The sequence below is a fragment of the Triticum aestivum genome, chromosome 7D (genome assembly GCF_018294505.1).
Source record: "Triticum aestivum cultivar Chinese Spring chromosome 7D, IWGSC CS RefSeq v2.1, whole genome shotgun sequence".
In the NCBI taxonomy this organism is placed as follows: domain Eukaryota; kingdom Viridiplantae; phylum Streptophyta; class Magnoliopsida; order Poales; family Poaceae; genus Triticum; species Triticum aestivum.
In genome coordinates this window covers 237113862-237129531 of record NC_057814.1, presented here as the reverse complement: position 1 = coordinate 237129531, position 15670 = coordinate 237113862, and the positions used below count along the sequence as shown (strand labels likewise).

The 15670-nt window shown below is 45.6% G+C and overlaps 1 protein-coding gene across 2 annotated transcripts; it reads right to left on the bottom strand.

The window, feature by feature from the left end:
- Positions 1–915: 915 nt before the first annotated feature.
- On the bottom strand, positions 916–15018 carry LOC123164842 (nascent polypeptide-associated complex subunit alpha, muscle-specific form). Of its 2 annotated transcripts, none has more exons than XM_044582434.1 (8): positions 14749–15018; positions 13593–13714; positions 13306–13504; positions 13025–13111; positions 4834–5202; positions 4308–4464; positions 2424–4121; positions 916–2163 (listed from the first exon to the last, which is right to left on the bottom strand). In XM_044582434.1, the coding sequence occupies exons 2-7, from the start codon at positions 13664–13666 to the stop codon at positions 2437–2439; spliced, it is 2571 nt and encodes an 856-aa protein (XP_044438369.1). In that variant the 5' UTR covers positions 13667–13714; positions 14749–15018; the 3' UTR covers positions 916–2163; positions 2424–2436. The 2 variants fall into 2 exon arrangements, with proteins under 2 accessions (XP_044438369.1, XP_044438370.1); XM_044582435.1 differs by having other exon boundaries at positions 13593–13703; positions 14749–14966.
- Between the last annotated feature and the right edge of the window lie 652 nt (positions 15019–15670).

Genomic DNA, 15670 nt, shown 5'->3' with positions numbered 1-15670 from the left:
TCAACAACAACTCATCGAGGTTTCCACGAGGATGGAAATCCACAATTATGTGAACAAGGTGATAGCGTTGGTCAGACCAAAAGATATAATGATTGGTGAGGAAAAAAAATTGGCTGCACGAAACGTTTGTGGCGTGCAAAGTATAGTACACGTCGCTAGGTGAGTGATTATAGTGGTGGCGTTGTCTACGTGGCACGTCATCAACACGTACAATACTGTTGACATGGGGTCCAACGCTACCACTATTTTTTAACAATGGCGTCATATTAATAGCGTTGAGTGTCCACACCAGCAAAGCCGTTTTTGCCACGCTAGACTTTTCTACACTAGTGGTGGCCTCACCTTGTGAGTCTAATTGGAGGCGCTGGGACAACACCACGGTGATGTACATGACCTAAAATGTACTAGCCAACGTGAGGTTTTTTTCCATCCTCTTCTCTAATACTCCGTCCGTTTCTTTATGTAAGGTGTGTTTGTTTTTCCAAAAATCAAACAAGGGCATATTTGACCAAGTTTTTAGTAAAATATATCAATATCCATAATATGAAATTTATATCATTTGATCCATCATGAAAAATAGTTTCATATATTATTCTTTTAGGTTGGCTTGCACGAAAACCAATACACCTTATATTCTGAAATAGAGGGAGTATATAGTACGAACGACATTCGAGGAAAAAAAATTATACATCCAGGAGATCCATTGCAGTAGAAAGAGATCGTGCGATAAAACACAATTGCCCAGGTCGCTACAGTTACAGATTACAGTGTAATCGGTGAAGATAGCACATGCCTCTCCAGGGACCAGGCTCTAGTCTCATAAAAATAGCTGTGTCTTCGAAATTAGTTATCTAAATTACTGTTCTTTTCCCTAAACCAGTGGTACATGTGCTAGGTAGCATAGTTGATAAATGATAATACAAAGAATTTTCTTTGCTCCAGACTGAACAATACAATCGTCCTAAGGTAGCATAGCATTGATCTTTTGTGCATGCCTATAGTTTAGTTACAAACATACAATCATCATAAGCAAGAGAAACACTTAAGTTTGAGAACTAATAATAATTCAAAATAAGTTGGTTTTGCTTCGACCTTTTGGAATATCACTTCCTAAAATGCAAGACATGACTAATTTAGCAACTTCCAGGGTACTCCAAAATCGTTGAAGGATGATGAACCACCTGCAACACATCTTAACCAAAAATAATAATGCCCCATTTTTGTGACAAAATGTACAATACCTACAAGTGCATAACTGCATATCTATTCTGGAAACTAAGAAGAGTTCCAATAATATTACCTTAGAACATATATACCGCACATAATAAACATGAACAGGTATGGAGACATTCTAGAAAGATTCAGCAAACTAAGGTTTCAAGAAGAGCATCACACACTGTTAGGCAACAAAATATACATAGATTCAATATGGCCTCACACGTACGAAAACTAATACTTCACTTGACTACTAAAGATTTCTCGTCTCTAAATTATGATTAAAAGAAGACCCAAAAGAACTCCACATATGTTCAGAACTGCTGACATAAGAAAAATAAAAGCAAAGTTCCATCTTGTGCCTATCAGTTCTTATGAACAAACATAGATGTGCATCACAATTGCAACCAAAACCTCCTCACCCCATATAATGTGTGTCGATGAAATAGTACCATGATCTGAATTTATATTAGCAAGCACGTGCCGATGACATAGTAACATGATCTGAATTTATATTAGCAATGACCTGCTATACCTCGATGCAAGACCAGTCACGTGGGTAATCACATAGACATCTCATTTTCGTTAATTATAAGCGCTAGTGCTCTAGTACACGCTGGGGGCTCCTCTGTACTCTGACGTCTGAGCTATGGACACCAATTTGCGGGTGTGTGGCGGGCTCCCGCACTAATCCTGGTGGAGTGTGGCGGCAACCCGCGAATGCCCGCACCTTGTGCTGGCGCCCGCTTTGGCCTGTGGCGGGCAACCGCCACCCACCCCGCTTGCAGCCTGATACACACATCTTCTGTTACCAATAACAGCTAATCCAACAATCAGTTCATGCACTGGAGGAAATCTCCTCACGTCAAAACAACTCCAGTTTCAGAGGCAGCATATGCAGAGGGAACGAACATCTTGAGGTGCCATTGTCAATCCCCACTGTCCACACTGATACAACGACAAGTCAGATCAGATCCTAAAAAAGGGGCAACTGTGATTGCAAACTGAGGCTCTTAATACCCCTAACAATTTAGTTCTGCTAACTACTAGTGGTACTCTAAAGATAACATCAATCAAATCTAATGTATTCCTCAGGAACTTGGTTCAGAAAAGAATGGAGTAATCACAGGGGGAGAGAAGCGATAATGATGTTTACGAGTGCGAGACACTATTCACATTGTCCCTAGGAGCATTATTACAGCATTTACCATGTTCGCCTGGCTATTGGCTGGCAGGTGGATTCCCCTTGCTAGCCCCATTCACCACTGGGGTATATTGGCGACTGGCTGGTGTTCCGGTGCCGGTAAGCGAGTTCCTGCCTGGTGGAGTTCCAGCACTGGGAGCCGGGTTCCTGACTGGTGGTGTTGCAGTGCCAGGAGCCGCAGTCCTGACTGGTGGTGTTGCAGTGCCGGTAAGCGAGTTCCTGGCTGGTGGTGTTCCAGTGCCAGTAAGCAAGTTCCTGGCTGGTGTTATTCCAGTGCCAGGAGCCGCATTCCTGGCTGGTGCTCCGGTGGCAGGAGCCATATTTTTAGCTAGTGTTCCGGTGGCTGGAACCGCATTCCTAACTGGTGTTCCGGCACCGGGAGACATATTCTTGGCTGGTATTCCAACGCCCGGAGCCGCATTCCTGGCTGGTGTTCCAACCCCCGGAGCCGCATTCCTGGCTGGTGTTCCGACGCCAGGAGCTGCATTCCTGGCCATTGCACTACTATTTGAGCTCATAGCATGCTGCTTCTGGGCCATAATTTCTTGGCACCTATTTTGTTTGCCTGTGGTGCCTGGGCCAGGTGACTTCCGATATATTGCTTTACTCAGCACACCAGCATTGCCTGTGCCAACAAGGCCACTAGAGGTGACTGTTGATGGAAAGGTCGCCCCATGTGAAGCTAGAGTTTTGGTCTTCTTCACGGTTGCTGGTGCTCTAGCAGACGCAGGGATGCTTTTCACAACTGTGGGTTGCTGTTTCGGTTGTTTCTTCTGGCTGGGAATAGCACCTTGAGCTCCAGGAGCAATTTTGACACCTTTGCTCTTATCCAAACAATCTGTAGTCAAGCATCCTTGGGCAACAAAGCGATCGAACTCCAGCATGTCGGCATCCTTGGGATCTATGCTCTCCTCACCTTTGGGGTCTATCATCTCATGCTGCTTCACTATCTCTGGCTGCTTCACCATCTCCGGCTGCTTCACGTCTTCAGGAAACAAGTCCTCCATCGTGACTGCACAAAATGTAGAGTCGTCGTCCATCTCCATATTGTCGCATGGGCCAGACACTGGTGTGGTGCTCAATGCTCTATCAGGTTCCAACAAATGTGCACTAGCAGATTGTTCAGGGGGGTTAACTCCTGCAACTTCTGACACAACATTAACTTGCTCAATTGACTGTGTTATCAAAACCGGAGGAGATGGTGTAGGGGCACTACAGTTTGGAAGTTCTGGGTGTTCAGCACTACCAGGCTGTGTTCCAGGCTCACCAGCCATAGTGGATGCTTTAGAGCTTGTAGAAGTTTTTGAAGATCCTTTTCCTCGAGGTCTTATGTGCTTAGCTTTCGGGGTTATGTGCACAGCTTGCGAGGATTGTGCAGCTTTCAATAAATTGGTGGCGATGCTTGCTGGGGCGATTCGTCCACCAGCAGCAATAGCTGCAGCTTGTATCGAGGAAGGAGCATTTGTAGGATTTGCTTGTGCATTTTGCTTCTTAGAGCTATTTTGTGACTTGTTTGAAGTATTTGACACTTTTGAGGCTGCAGCTTGAGCAGGAGCTGGTTGCACCCGAGGAAGTGGAATCTGCCCTTGTGCTGACACTGGTACTGGCAACGGGAGTGATGAAGAGGATGTTGCACATTTTAACTCGGGTGCCGCAGCAACGAATACTGGAGCAGGATGTTGAGCGCTTTGTTGTGAAGCTCCTACATGAAAAGGCTAGAATGAGCACCAAAAGGCTAGCACAAGGCACAACAAAGATGCCAGAATGGATTTACATCTCAGGTATACAACGAAGCTATAGAACAATGTTTGGCTTGTTGATACTTCAGTAAATAAGCATTATTCTAAATGAGAGCTGTACTGACAATGTATAAGAATTTTATTAGTACCTAATCTTAATGTAGAGAATCCACCAGGCTTCCCCATAGGCATATCAAGAGCCATAGAGAATGCCTTTTGAGTAGCTTTTATATCGAACTCCGTGGTGACTGATTTAACTTTAGCAAGCTTGGTTGTTCCTTGACGCCTGCAAATGACTGCCCATCTCTGAAAACAACAATACACATTACCTAATTACTCTACAGACAAATATGTACATGGAGACACATGGATGTCCCATCATGCTAATCATTATAGCACACAACAGTTATATGCGAATGAGAACTAAACAAACAGGCCAAGTAGGATTGAGATGGAACTTTTTCTAGGCATAGATCACAAGCAAAGCAACATAACTATTGCAACAAGAAGCACATGCATTTGCCTACTTACCTTGGCATATTTACAAAGGCATGCTACAAATTTATTATAATTCGGGAAGACTAAGGAAAACCAAATGGATGTAAACAAAGATGAACTGCCGCACAATAATAGATGCTAGTATGCAATTTACAAGATGACCATAGAGTTAGTTACCTGAGACAATTGAACATAAGTTCTTGTGCTATCGAAGTTATATTTACGCAGAATGTTCAGCCAATTTCCTTCACCACACTTATGTACACCATCCATTAAGTCTGCATCCTCCTTGTTGGACCATGCTTTAGGCTTCTTTGTCTTTTTATGAGGTCCATTCCCATCAAAAGGATCAGGAGATAACCCTGTATGGGATGCCTGTTTTGAGTTGGAAACTGGACCTGTACCATTTGTTAGACGATGGCTCTGAGCAAGCTGTTTGTCAGATGGAACACGCGGTATCTTCTCATTTGGAGTGTTTAGCAGAGGAACTTCTGAGTTAACACAATGACTAGAACCTTGCTCACGTGAAGGTCCATAGATTAAGATCTGCAATTTAAATGATAGGATTATAAGTACCATTGTGCATACCTAAGATATGAAGAAATTGTAGTGAAAATATGCAACAGAGCAAATATTGCATGGCATTCAACATAGTTGGTAATCAATACAAAATTGCTAACGAAACAAAGATTTGCATTTTCATAAATGATGACTCGTTTACGTTGTTACTAACTGAAATGGAAGCTGTCATAAGAACTGTTATACTGACAAATCCTTGCAATTTTTTATAACTAATCTGCCCAGCAATAGAAGACATTTGGGTGTAGACATGGTCCCTGAGTAGAACTGTGAGTATACTTGTTTTCAATTGCAATAAGAATCAAATACACTCATAACTAAAAGCATTTTCTGAGAAAGAATCTTTCATTGTTATTTTCATCTGTCTAATTTAATATTCAAAAAGATCTTCACTGCCAAAGATTAGAAGGTTTGACTGCACATATCATGTACTGCTACTCTTTCGTCACTAGAGGGGGCAAACATGATAGCCACCCTTTTGTAACTGGAGGGGGCGAACATAATGGCCCTTTATTCTTTTGTCTTTCTGCGTATAAAGGTAGAGATTACTGACTCATAGACTCATAGTTGCAGTTGCAGAATTAGTAGATCAATCAGTTTTCTGTACACACTACTTTAAGTTTGTGAAACTTGAGAGGGTGAGCTCTGACCCTGTGAGGCATTATAGGAAGTCCATCTTATAAATCAAATAAAATGGACCCTTACACTCTCTAATAGAACAAGAAACTTAGATGAAACATACGAACACTATCTTCATTGGCAAATACATATACTTATCTTACAGCCAAAACTGTTCACTATCCTATGATTTCTAGTGAAACACCATGCTTCATCTCCCATTTGATAACGAGGCATCAATCAAGCTTTTGAGCAGAGCCAACAATCAATCAGCCTTCGTTAGGCGCTCACTGAAGAGCAAACTGCGTCTGCAGCCCTAAAAGTATTGAGGGGGTGTCAAGTTAGTCCTAATTCTATTGAAGTGCACATTCCGGTCCCTATAGCACCTTAAGGGAGCATTTGGTTCTAAGGAAACCAGATTGAAAGGAATGTGAAAATTACTAGGAATATTAGCGTGGTAATGAGATAATTAGGAATATGGCATTACCGTTAAAGTTTTCAATGAATTCAAGATTGAGTTGTTTGGGTCATTGATTGCAATAACCTGTTCATGAGATTATATTTTGTAGATTAATACTGATGTATTGCAAAGACCTGTTGTTGTTTTATTTCTTCATGCCCCTTTATGACAAAGACTTTCAGATTGACTGCTTTTGGGGCTAGTATTTTTATTAACAAAACACTTCTTAGACTGGACTACTTATCAATGTAAGGCCGCTAGGTTTGACTTTAGAAACTTTTTATTCGGCTAGGAGGCTGTTCTTTCACTACTGATGTGACTGCTTTTAGCGTAAATAAAGACACGCTGTGAAAGAATCTGTATCTTACTAACTTATACAGAATAAAACCCAAATTAGTGTAATAGGACTATTATCAATCTTCAACGAAAACTGGAGCTAGTGTTCAACAAGAAAGAACTGTTAGAGTTATAATATAGGTCATGTACCCCTTTGTATTTATCCCGTTCTATAAGGGGTTTCCTGCATATGTTCCACACCTGTACATGTATATATATATTGGCCTATGGCCTCATGGTAATACAAGTTGCTTATTCCTAACATGGTATTAGAGCTTTAGGTCTCTTTTTCGCACGCGCAACTCGTGCTCCGATCCCATCTCGCCGCCGCCGCGTCTTCTCTTCGCCAGGCGCCGTTCCTTCCCGCCCAGCACCACTTCTTCTCCCGCCCAGGCGCCGCTCCTGCCCGGCGCCGTTCCCTTCGTCCGCTCCTCCCGCAGGCTCGTGGTCGCCAGGTGCCGTTCCTTCCCGCCCCGCGCCGCTCCCGCCAGGACGCCGCTCCCGCCCAGGCGCCGTTCCTGCTCAGGCGCCGTTCCCGTCGTCCGCTCCTCCCGCAGGCTCGCGGTCGCCCGGCTCGCGTTCGCCAGGCCCGGCTCGCGTTCGCCAGTCCCGCCAGGTTCGCAGCCGCGCCTCCTGCTCTCAGGCGCTGGTGCTGCTACCCGTGCGCCCCAGCTTCACTCCCCGCGGCGCCGTTCGCTCCCGTCTGCTCGTGGTCTTCCGCCTGTCGTCTCGGATTCTGCTGATTTCGGGTCTCTCCAAAAAAAAAAAAATGTCTGCTGCATCGGGCTATGTTGCTGTCCCTCGCTATCCGGTGATCTTCGATGGTACTAACTACACCGAGTTCGCTGGCTTCATGCGCATTCACATGCGTGGCATCCGTCTCTGGGGAGTTCTTTCTGGCGAGGTCTGCTGTCCGCCATGTCCGGTTCCTCCGGTGGCCCCTACTCCGCCGACTCCACTGGTTCTTCCTACGGATGCTAATCAGGCCGCCAAGGATGCGGCCAAGATTGCTGATGAGGCTGCTGATCGTGCCTATGATGAGAGGTTTTTGGCTTATGAGGAGGCTCTTCAGACGTATCATGGTGCTTTGTCTGTTTACACCCAGTGGCTTGATGATGATGCTCGTGCTGCAACTGTTCTCACTGCTAGAGTTCTGCCTCAGTTTGCTTCTAAGTTTCTGGGTCTTCCTACTGTCTTCCAGATGTGGACCTGTCTTCGTCAGCGCTATGAGCCCTCTGGTGATGCCTTATATATTTCTGTGGTTCGTCAGGAGCATGCTCTTCAGCAGGGTGACTCTACTGTTGATGACTTTTATGCACAGAGTTCTGCTATCTGGCGCCAGCTTGATTCTCTCCGCAGTGCTGGTTGTCGTACTTGCCCCTGCTGCCAGGCTGTCCAGGCCGATTTGGAGTTACATCGCGTCTACGAGTTCCTGTCTCGGCTCCGTAAGGAGTTTGAGCCCCGGCGTGCTCAGTTGTTTGCTCGTGACCGTATTTCTCTCATGGAGGCACTTTCAGAGATTCGTGCTGAGGAGACTCGCCTACGTGGTGCTGGTTTGCTGGAGGTTCCCTCTGTGCTCGCTACTCGGGCTTCTTCCACTCCACCTGCTGCACCGCCTCATTCTCGCTCGAGTGCTCGGCCGCTCTTGCCCACTCCTTCTGGAGGCTCAGGTCGCCCCCGTTCACATTGTGACTACTGCAACAATGATGGTCATATTGAGTCCCAGTGCTACACAAAGCGGAAACACCTGCGCAAGGCGCGATCATCCTCCTCAGGGACTTCGTCATCTCCCTCGCCAGCTTCAGCCATTGCTTTGACTGAGCAGGATATTCTGAGACTTAAGCGTCTGCTCGCGGCTTCAGGTTCTTCCTCGACGGGTACTGCTGGTTCTGTGACTGATGCTTCCCGCACTGAGCACCCGCCCTCTACACAGTCAGGTACATCCCCATGGGTTCTGGACTCTGGAGCTTCTTTTCATATGTCTTCTCATTCTTCTGTTTTGTCCTCTCTTCGCCTCGCTGGATTCTCCTGTTCATGTCTTCACTGCTGATGGTACTCCACTTTCTGTTGCTAGTAGAGGCCATCTTTCCACTTCTTCTTATTCTGTTCCTGATGTTGCTCATGTTCCTCGACTTACCATGAATCTGTTTTCTGCCGGTCAACTTACTGATTCTGGTTGTCGTGTCATCCTTGATGTTGACTCTTGTTCTGTCCAGGATCGTCGCACGCACACTCTGGTTGGGGCTGGCCCTCGCCGCCGTGATTCTTAGGGTCTTTGGGAGTTGGACTGGCTTCATGTTCCTTCCGCTGCCACCACCATCGTCGGTCCCTCCGCTGCTGTCGCCTCTGTTACTGGTTCCTTCAAGCAGTGGCATCATCGACTTGGTCATCTGTGTGGTTCTCGGTTATCGTCTTTAGTTCGTCGAGGTCTTCTGGGGTCTGTCTTAGGAGATGTCTCTTTAGAGTGTCAGGGTTGTCGTCTTGGCAAGCAGATTCAGTTACCATATTCCCATAGTGAGTCAGTGTCTACGCGTCCTTTTGATTTAGTCCATTCTGATGTCTGGGGTCCGGCTCCTTTCGCTTCGAAAGGTGGTCATAAATACTATATTATTTTCATCGATGATTTTTCTCGTTACACATGGCTTTATTTCATGACTTCACGTAGTGAGGTGTTGTCTATTTATAAGCGTTTTGCTGCCATGGTTCATACTCAGTTTTCTTCACCCATTCGTGTTTTTCGTGCTGACTCCGCTGGTGAGTATATCTCTAAGATGTTGCGTGGTGTCCTTGCTGAGCAGGGTACTCTTGCCCAGTTCTCTTGTCCTGGTGCTCATGCTCAGAATGGCGTGTCTGAGCGCAAGCATCGTCACCTTCTTGAGACGGCTCGTGCTATGATGATCGCAGCCTCTCTTCCGCCTCATTTTTGGGCTGAGGCTATCTCCACCTCCGTCTATCTCATCAACCTTCAGCCATCTGCTGCTTTGCAGGGTGGTCTTCCTTTTGAGCGTCTTTTTGATCGTTCTCCCGATTATTCGATGCTTCGTTTGTTTGGTTGTGTTTGCTATGTTCTTCTTGCCCCTCGCGAACGCACCAAACTGACCGCTCAGTCTGTTGAGTGCGTCTTCTTAGGCTACAGTGATGAGCATAAGGGCTATCGTTGTTGGGATCCTATCGGTCGTCGGATGCGTATCTCTCGAGACGTGACTTTTGATGAGTCTCGTCCTTTCTACCCACGCCCATCTTCCTCGTCTTTTTTAGTGGAGGATATCTCTTTCCTCACTTTTCCTGACTCCCCTATCACCCCCGTCGCCCCTGTGCCTATTCGTTCCACTTCCTCTGCTTCTCCACCCCTCGTCGATTCGCCGCCACCAACTTACCCGGTCTCCTCATCTAGCATGTCCCCGGATTCTACACCTTCATCTCCGGTGACTTCTTCGTCGCCACCCCCCGATTCTACCTTGGCGATTCCTCCTTCTCTTGTTCCATCTTTTCCTCAGCATTACACTCGCCGTTCACGACCTGTGGATGCTTCCCTGGATGAGTCGTCCTCTTCCTCTCAGCCTACTTATGGCTTGCGTTCTCATCCTCGTCCGCCTATTGATCGCTTTGGATTTCCCACTGCTGGTGCTGCTGTTCTTGAGCCGACTTCTTACCGTCAGGCTGTTGTTCATCCTGAATGGCAGTTTGCGATGGCAGAGGAGATTGCTGCTCTTGAACGCACTGGTACCTGGGATCTTGTTTCTCTTCCTCCCGGAGTCCGTCCCATCACTTGTAAGTGGGTCTACAAGGTTAAGACTCGCTCCGATGGTTCTCTTGAGCGTCACAAAGCTCGTCTCGTGGCTCGTGGTTTTCAGCAGGAGCATGGTCGTGATTATGACGAGACTTTTGCTCCTGTGGCCCATATGACCACTATTCGTACACTTCTTGTTGTGGCCTCTGCACGCCACTGGTCTATATCTCAGCTTGATGTTAAGAATGCTTTTCTTAATGGTGAGCTGCATGAGGAGGTGTACATGCAGCCACCACCTGGGTATTCTGTTCCTGATGGCATGGTGTGTCGTCTTCGTCGCTCTCTCTATGGTCTTAAGCAAGCCCCTCGCGCCTGGTTTGAGCGTTTTGCTTCTGTGGTCACTACTGCTGGTTTTTCAGCTAGTGCTCATGATCCCGCATTGTTTATTCACCTTTCTCCTCGTGGCCGGACTCTTCTTCTTCTCTATGTTGATGATATGGTCATTACTGGGGATGACCCTGAGTATATTGCCTTTGTAAAGGCCCGTCTTAGTGAGCAGTTTCTTATGTCTGATCTTGGACCTCTTCGCTACTTTCTTGGGATTGAAGTCTCTTCTACCTCTGATGGCTTTTTTATATCCCAGGAAAAGTATATCCAGGATCTTCTTGCTCGTGCTGCTCTTTCTGATGAGCGCACTGTTGAGACTCCTATGGAGCTCAATGTTCACCTCCGTGCTACTGATGGCGATCCTCTCCCTGACCCGACGCGTTATCGTCATCTCGTTGGCAGTCTTGTCTATCTGGCTGTCACTCGTCCGGACATCTCTTATCCGGTTCATATTCTGAGTCAGTTTGTCTCTGCTCCCACATCGGTTGATTATAGTCATCTCCTTCGTGTTCTCCGATATCTTCGGGGCACGATCTCTCACCGTCTATTCTTTCCTAGCTCCAGTTCTTTACAGCTTCAGGCCTATGCGGATGCTACGTGGGCTAGTGATCCTTCTGATCGCCGTTCACTTTCTGCTTACTGTGTTTTTCTTGGTGGTTCTCTCATTGCCTGGAAGACGAAGAAACAGATTGCAGTTTCCCGTTCGAGTGCTGAGGCTGAGTTGCGAGCTATGGCTCTTTTGACGGCAGAGGTGACTTGGTTACGGTGGTTACTTCAGGATTTTGGTGTTTCTGTCACTACACCGACTCTGCTCTTATCTGACAGTACAGGTGCTATTAGCATTGCGCGCGATCCCGTGAAGCATGAGCTCACCAAGCATATTGGTGTTGATGCTTTCTATGTGCGCGCTGCTGTGCAGGATCAGGTTATTGCTCTTCAGTATGTGCCTTCCGAGTTACAGTTGGCGGATTTCCTGACGAAGGCCCAGACTAGAGCACAACATGGCTTTTATCTCTCCAAACTCAGTGTTGTTCCTCCACCATGAGTTTGAGGGGGGGTGTTAGAGTTATAATATAGGTCATGTACCCCTTTGTATTTATCCCGTTCTATAAGGGGTTTCCTGCATATGTTCCACACCTGTACATGTATATATATATTGGCCTATGGCCTCATGGTAATACAAGTTGCTTATTCCTAACAAGAACAATTCCAGAAAACAGTTATGTTTAATTTAACAATGCAAACGTGAGAAGGAATTGGTTGCACTTCATGCCAAGGTTGCATTGTAAAATAGCAAGACATGATGAACTGAATTGTCTCAACACCGTTAATCGGATGAGTTTTAATTAGTACACTTGACATGGATATACAGTATGAGTGAGGTCCTAAATGGGATGGACACAAAACCCTTCACAAGATAATTACAATTCGATCACTATGTTTGAGTCGAACTAATATTGAAAGTCTAGAGTTTTTTAGGAAGAAAAATGAGGTATCGATGGATTCCGGATCAGGGGGTAATCCAAGATAGCCACCTGTTTCAAAAGGAATCATAATGCCCCAAAACAACTTGAATCGTATCATGGTAATCTAGAGTCTAACTAACATTCCAAGTGGCTATGCCGAATGCGGTAATCAACCAGATTGCCTCGTGATTTCCACTAATCTTTACAAGATTCCTGCAACCAAACACAGCCTAAAAGTGAGTCACCGCGGGTCCTGAGCAGCTCAGCTCAGCACGGGAGCTCCGTTTGTGGCAAACTCCAGCCATGGCAGCATTCTGGCTGTGCGGCTGCGGTCAAAGCATCACGAGTGCAGTCAGCACTGAGCTGGGTTGCTCAGGGCCCGCAGTGACTCACTTAAGGTACTATAAGATCGTAATAAAGGATCTATATGGACAAGCCAATAACCATATGGCATAGATAGCACGACATTAGATACTGGTTTGTGGTACAATAGGACACAATGGCCTTAAGCAGATGCCAAACAAAATTCTGTGCACATCTCGCACTCAATCCCAGATATGCTTGATCAAAGAATCGTATACAAAAAATGCAATTACTAAATACATTGATGGCGTTTAAGTTCATATATCCGGGTTCTGGGTTCCTAATTAACGCAGATAAATAAGGCAAGGTGGGTGAAACAGAAAATTAGGCCTTTGGCATCCTAAATCCAAAAGGAGCATCTGATAAGTAAATGACCGTATCACCTACAATACAGACAGAAATGCTTCTGACAAAAACAAAATGCGGTACCTTCGCGAACCGGGAGGCCTCAGCTGCAGCTTCGTTGCTCGGCTTAGGAAAGGGTTCAATCTCACATTCCAAGTCGCTCTCATCACCCTGTCATCATCAATCAGGGCAACAGAAGTACCACAATACAATTAGGAAAAGATAAGGTGACAGTAGAACAAACAGAATTTCTATATACCAACCTCTCAAGATCAAACAGTTCCAACAACGACGATACTGGCTAGAATACACAATTTTAAAGCTAGTCGAAATTAAATTTGGCAGGATAAAGAAAGAGCACAAACCAGAGGCTGGGCGCCGATGTCCTCGGCGTTCTCGATGAAGTCATGTCGGTAGGCGATGTAGCGCCAAAGCATCTGGTACTCGCGGGCGGAGGTGATCCCCGTGGCTGTCTTGGCCACCAGCGCCCTCCAGTCGATGCTCCTTCTCTCCGCGTGCTGCGCCACCTCCTGAAGCGCCGTCAGGATTGTCGCGGGCGAGTACCTGCAGCAAGATTGAGCGGCGCACTAAAACCCTAAGGCGGGCCCAGGAGAAGCGGCGAGTAGCGCGAAGGTTGAGGAGAAGGACCGACTTGTGGAGGATGAGGTACACCTCGTCCTCGGAGAGATCTCGCTTCCGCTTCCCCGCAGCCGCCGCCGCCACCATCTCGAAGTTTGTGACTCGTCAGCGCTTTGGCGGTTAACTGGGGGAATACTACAATAGAATATAATCAGCTCGTGGAATTATTATTATTTTGAAAAGGAGGCAAAAGTTTTGCCTTATACATTAATTAAGAAGAAGAGAGTTGCCTGATTAATTTACGGAAAACCAGGCGAAAACCGCACAGACTTGCACAGTCATGTGAACTACTCCCAAACTATGGAGCCACAGGACCACAAAGGTAGACCAACAAACACACCCAACATAGAACCTCTGCAACCCCAAACACTTGGGTCACAACTTCACCAATGGAACTCCATCGCCCCCCTGCAAGTTGCAGCCTAGACTACTGTACCATGGAAGCACCTGCGCCTCCCCATTATCGTCATCTTTTTTCCATTGCACATGTTAGATTTCTTCTTGCGGATACCAGGGTGGAAAATAGAACACTGTGCATTTCATGCTTAGTCAAACACTGGTGGTACTTTGGCTGGTCACATGTAAATTGATGATTTGCTCCGACAGGTATGCACTAAAACAGATCATCAGCTTGCTAATACGTGTTACTGGCGCAGTACAGATCTCTAGTTATTTATTTTACTTGTACAGTCCCAGATGATAATATCTAAAACAATATCCTTTTTTTTTTCTGTAGCCAAAAGCTACCATCGCTTGGTCCAAAGTTGCGAGCCATCAATGGGTTAATCGATTGTAGCAATTACTCCCTCCGTTCCTAAATATTTGTCTTTCTAGACATTTCAAATGACTACCACATACGGATGTATGTAGACATATTTTAGAGTGTAGATTCACTCAGTTTGCTCCGTATGTAGTCACTTGTTGAAATGCCTAGAAAGACAAGTATTTAGGAACGGAGGGAGTAGATATCACACCGACGGCCTATTACATGCTATTTTATCCAAGTGGGTAAACTGGTAGGTGTTCTCTTGCAAAGGCATGAACGCATCTACTTGCTTCAGCCCAACAACAGCGGCTCCAATCAGCTCCAGTACTAATAGGTACAGCGATGTGCCTTTCCATCTAAACTGAATCGAAGTCAGCGCATTGTCTAAGATGAGATTGAGTACCTGCTGGAACAGTGGCGCGATCCGGATGCAGGCAGACACGACGCAGCAAGAACCAGTGGAGGGAGAGTCCCACGCGTTGGCTACGTTGGCGGAGACTGATCGGCGGCGACACCCAGCGACGGCGGCGCAGACCTAGGTGGCGGCGGCCGTGAACGGGCTCTGAGAGAAGGGTTCGTGCGTGATGCTTGGGCCTGGTGGGCTTCTTTTCCGAAATTATCCGACGGTTAGGAATGAACGGCTGTCAAAATGCACCTATCTCGATCAACTCGCCTAGACAAATGCAACCTCGACAATTTATTCACATCTCTTCATTTCGTTCCTAATGTTATAGTTTCATCAACAATTAAGACAAATATAGACGACCCATACTTTCAACGAGCAAAAAAAAAGATAATCAAACATTAAAGCAAGGTACTACTCTTTAAACTAAAACCACGACAAGTATTTTGAAATGCAGAGACTACAACACATCAATGAAATAAACTAGTCATAAAACATAACGAAATGTGAAAGCAATGCATGACTCAAAACCACCTAACTATGCACCAGTGTGTCTAAATTTGAGTTATTATACCTTGGGCAATTTCTTTTTGTCGTTTAGACAAAACAAAGGAGAAGCTTAATTTGTTAAAATATGCTTACTGAATTTCAAGTTATTAATGTTCTACACCCGAGGTCTAAAGCTTGTGTTATGATATCAACTGTAACACTCCAGATTTCAGAATTTCAACTCTAACTTACGGTGCTACCACACTACTCTAAAAATAACCAAATCTTGGTATAATTAGAATTTTTGACAGAGTTTCTTTTCTATATACCTATATATTGACTTCCATAACACACTAGTAAAGATATTGCACAAGAAACAATAGTGTATATTTAATAGTATCAAATAAATTCCAGTAATTCTTCGAGAAATAAA